The following is a 4,673-nucleotide window of genomic DNA, read 5'->3' as shown; positions in this document are numbered from 1 at the left end:
TTTTTTCCTTAATCTCTTTATCGCACTTAGTTTGTTAAATTATTAATTAAAAGTTAGTACCCGAAGAGACTGATTTCACAATCCAACTACCCTTCTGTTCACGTTCCAACTTACAAAAGAGAATGAAAGAAGTCTTATTCATTCTTCATTTATTTCATTTCATATTTCTCACTTTATTACTATTTTTTTCCCCTCAATAAAAAATAGTAGTATAAAGGAATCTTTCAACTTCTCTCTCACGAATTTTCGATATTATAAGTTTACTCAAATTAGATATATTTTCAAAACAACCTTCCATTCCATCCATGTACACTTTTTATTCATGATATATATATACATCACGAAAAGGTTCTGCCAAACTAATCAATCTTCAAAACGTCTTTATACAACCAAAACAAAGAAAAAGAAAAAACAGAAAAATTAATTTCAATAATTTCTGATGATTTATTTCTTACAATAATGACAATAATGAATGATAAGTTGTTTCTTTAAAATAAAATAAAAAATGAGAATAATGATAACGGTTAACAGGAAGGAAAAAAAAACTCAACTAATAATAATGAAAATCAACAATAATGAATCTGGAACATCATAATAATAAGTGAAATTTTTGGAGCGGCTCAGAGGAACCACGTACGTACCGGAGAAGAGAGAATACTCTGTTTTTATCTTCCAATCTCCACGTTTCTTCTCTCCAAAAATTCCGTTTTTATATTTTTCTCTCTCTCTCTTGAACAAAAGTGAGAAAGCGACCAGAGTTCCGTACTTTGGATGAGATGTGTTTCGTCTCGCTGTTTCGTCAGTTTCCTCCTTCTTCTTCTTCGTCTACTTACCATTAGTCTTCTCTCTCTCTCTGTCTGAAAACGACTCTCCTCTCTCCTCTGTTCCCCTCCCCATATTTCTTCTTCTTCTTCTATCATCCTTTCACAATCTCCTTTTTTCGATGCTTCATTGATTCACGAGAAAACACAATTCAGTTTTTTTTTCTGATATTTTTCTTTTAATATTTTCCCCATCTCTCTCTCTCTCTCGATCGATACGTTGCGTAATAATAAACCTGATTCTGTTCTGTTCCTTGTTTCAGACTCTGTCTCTCTTATACTCTGTTTCTGTTTCTGTTCTGTCTGTCTTTAATAAAGTTTCTCTCTTTAAAGACGTTTAGTTTCCCGAGCTTCACTCTCTCTTGTCGGGATTTCGTCTCATGATTCATCAGATCTCTGTTTGAAAGATCCAAAATCGCCGGAGAAAATGGGAGGATTATTGCATCTCTTCGATTTCCACAACAACAGTTTCTCCCGGAAAGTTTTCTCTCATCACAAAAGCCGCGACGAAGGTTAAATTCACTTAATTGAAAAAAAAATACAAATCTTTGATCATTATTGAATCAATCGTTTTTTTGTTTTTGTTTTTGTTCTCTTCTGCAGATCTGGAAGCTCCGAGGAATAGTTTCGAGCTACAAGTCGATAACTTTCAGTCATACCATAACGAGAAAGTTAAACCGGTAAATTAAATAACGAACTCAACTTTTGTTATTTTTTTTAATATCTGAAATTGAAAAACATAATTTTTTTTTTGGTAATATGATTTAATGTTTTTGACTTTTTTCTTTTGGTAACAAAAGAAGAGTGATAAATTAGAGGAAGAGGAATGGTACGAGAGAAGTTGTTACCCGATTGAGGAATCAATGAAGAAGAAGATCATCGATGAGCTTTCTAAAAAACGTTCCAACGATAAACACAACAACACTCCTAGTCTTGTAGCTAAGCTGATGGGAATGGATGCACTTCCTTTGGATTCTACTGCTAAGTCATCCCCTTGGATCTATCCTCCTCGTCAGAGTAAAGCGGATCATCGGTTTGATAATGAGAAAGGAGGAGGAAGAAAAAGTAGAAAAGGGAGGTTGTCTTCCTCGACGGTGACTGCGTTAGATGTGATGGAGACACCAATGCGTCGTGAACATCCTCAAGAAGAGGAGCTTCAAAGATTCAGAAGAGAGTTTGAAGCTTGGCAAGCTGATAAAAGGTTTCAAGATTGTTCAAGAATCGTTGATTCGGGTTGCGTGGGGGCTCGGGATGATAAAGAGAGGCTTTTCACTAGAACTAGAAGCTTTGGTCGGGATTTTAACTTGAAGTCAGATAGAACTGCTCCAACTAGGATTGTGGTTCTGAGACCTGGTCTTCATAGAGCGTATGATTACGAAGATTCGTTGACTACTTCTTCAGGGACGACAATGGAAGGAAGCAGAGGAAGCAGCATCGAAGAGTTTCTTGAGGAAGTTAAAGAGAGGTTAAAAGGTGAGCTTCAAGGAAAAGCAGCTCTCAAGAGAAGTTCATCGGTGAGAGGAAGCGGAATCGAGACTCCTTTCAGCGAAAGACCTTCTCCGAGGTCTGAACCGATGAGACCATACGGCAATAGTGAGGTTCAGTGCAATGCACCAGACTCTCCTACTGAGTTTATAAGTAGAGATACTAGAAAACTCTTGGCAGAGAGATTGAATAATGTTTTGAGAAACGAGATGAGTCCTTCCGATGATTCTATGATCAAATGTAGTAGCCGTTTGCGACCTACCGTGTCGGATGCAGCGAAGCAACTTGATGAAATCAATCAAGAAGACTCTAGAACTAACAGAGATGTTCCTAAGAAAGATTCTTCATCACCAAGAAATCTCAAAAGATCACTATCTGCTCCAGTCTCAGGGATGTCGTTTGGTAAGCTTCTGTTAGAGGACCGGCATGTTTTGACAGGCGCACAGATCATGAGAAAGCATGAGGCTACAATAACAGAGCGAGAAGAAACAGAATCAGAAACAAAACCAGTTGTTGTGGATCCGATCAGGAGGAAAGAAAGATTCAATCTCAGGAAAAAAGTTTCAAGCTTTAGATCAACTCTTAGAGGAAGAATCTTTGGTAAAAAGATACGTTCAATGATCGAATCAAACAGTTTTGAGGATGAATCGATCAAAGATTTCGTGACAGGATCCAAGTTTAACAACTTTTATGATCGAAATGTAAGAACTTCTTAACTCTCTCTTCTGTATATATATATGTTCAATTTCTTGGTCCTTATAATCTAAATTAAGACAAGTTGTGTCTTTCTCAGGAGAACTCAACAGAAGTGCCTCCAAGCCCTGCATCAGTCTGCAGCAGTACACCAGACGAGTTCTGGAGAAATGTGGATTATCTCAGCCAAGTTTCAACACCTGACGTGACTGTATCGGATGAGAACGGTATGCCTCAAGTCTTCAGAGACATCAGTTCCAATCTAACTGGTAAGAAAACTATAAACAAAGTTTTTCACCATTTTCTTGAAATGTTTCACACACTATCTTGAAATGTTTCTCATTCTCTGTTTCTTCTGATTCAGAACTAAGAAGACAGATAAATGAGCTTGAATCCGATGTACAAGTGCGAACGCCAGTGGATGAAGAACCGATTCAAGACATTGAGACCATAGTTGATTTAGGAAATCCAGACAAAGCATTTGTGAGAGATCTTCTTGTGGCTTCTGGTTTATATGAAGGTACATCAGATATATCATTGTCTAGATGGGATCCATTAGCAAAGCTTATTAAAAGGTCTGTTCTCGAAGAAACTAAAGAGAATCTTAAGAAAAGAAGCAATCAGATTAATCAAGAAGACGACGATGCCGAAGAGAGTACTCTAAGTGAAGAAAATCATAACATATTGTTTGATCTTCTGAATGAAGTGCTCACGGTGGTGCTCGGACCATTGACAAAGTCAGGGTTCAAGAGAAAACTTATGAGTTCGTCTTTGTCTGAATCGACGACTATACGAGGTAAATACCTGTTGGAATCAACATGGAGGATCATGTCCGAGTATTTATATTCTCAGCCAGAGAAACCTTTTTGTTCATTGGATGGGATCATTGGTTGGGACATGGATAGGTTTCCATGGAGTGGTTTGATTGGTGAAGAAGTTAATGTATTGGGGAGAGAAGTTGAAGGCATGATCATGGCTGATCTTGTTGACGAACTTGTTAAGGATCTAAAAAGGCAAAGAAGCTAAGAACTTATAAGATAAGAGTTAAACATATCTGATTGGTTTGGTTTGGTGAATATGAATGGTTTAATTTTGGTGTGTTCTTTTTGTAAATAGGGGGTTTTTTTTTATGGAGTGTTTTTTTTTTCTTGAAGAAGTGAGTTTCCATGATAACTGTAAATGTTTTCCTGCAGTACCAGGAAGCTAAGATTTTCTGATTGCTACATAAATTACTACTAGATTCGGACCCGCACGTGCGGGATTGATTTAAAAAACTAAGTTTACTAACATATTTATAATTTAGTATGTACATGTGGGTTATGTATGTAAACGTTTATTAAGAATTTTATTAACATTCATAATCCAAACTCGTACTAAATTAATATTTGATTTGTTTTTTAATTTGATTTAGATAAAAAGAATCATCAAATTTGTTTTTGTTATCAGTAAAGACAATTATTTTTTAAAAAAATAGTAAGAGAAAGATAGTATGTCTATAGGGCAGAAACTCCGTCATATCCCGCATATGTCGTATTTTTCCATCTCAAAACTATAATTTTAATAATAATTTTTCATTTAAAATTGTATATTTTAGTTTAACAAATAAAATATTCATGAACCGGATGACCAATATGTAGTTGTCAAAAAGGTCAAACCGGTCCGCTATACCTACTT

General features: G+C 36.0%; 1 protein-coding gene across 2 annotated transcripts; it reads left to right on the top strand.

The window, feature by feature from the left end:
- On the top strand, positions 606-4,273 carry LOC104747577. Of its 2 annotated transcripts, none has more exons than XM_010469228.2 (5): positions 606-1,333; positions 1,425-1,501; positions 1,625-3,007; positions 3,100-3,268; positions 3,364-4,273. In XM_010469228.2, exons 1-5 carry the CDS (start codon positions 1,249-1,251, stop codon positions 4,023-4,025), a joined length of 2,376 nt encoding a protein of 791 aa, XP_010467530.1. In that variant the 5' UTR covers positions 606-1,248; the 3' UTR covers positions 4,026-4,273. The 2 variants fall into 2 exon arrangements, with proteins under 2 accessions (XP_010467530.1, XP_010467529.1); XM_010469227.1 differs by having other exon boundaries at positions 1,622-3,007.

Source organism: Camelina sativa, chromosome 15 (assembly GCF_000633955.1).
Source record: "Camelina sativa cultivar DH55 chromosome 15, Cs, whole genome shotgun sequence".
In the NCBI taxonomy this organism is placed as follows: domain Eukaryota; kingdom Viridiplantae; phylum Streptophyta; class Magnoliopsida; order Brassicales; family Brassicaceae; genus Camelina; species Camelina sativa.
The sequence above is the reverse complement of the archived record's forward strand: the minus strand, read 5'-3'. Positions and strand labels throughout refer to the sequence as shown.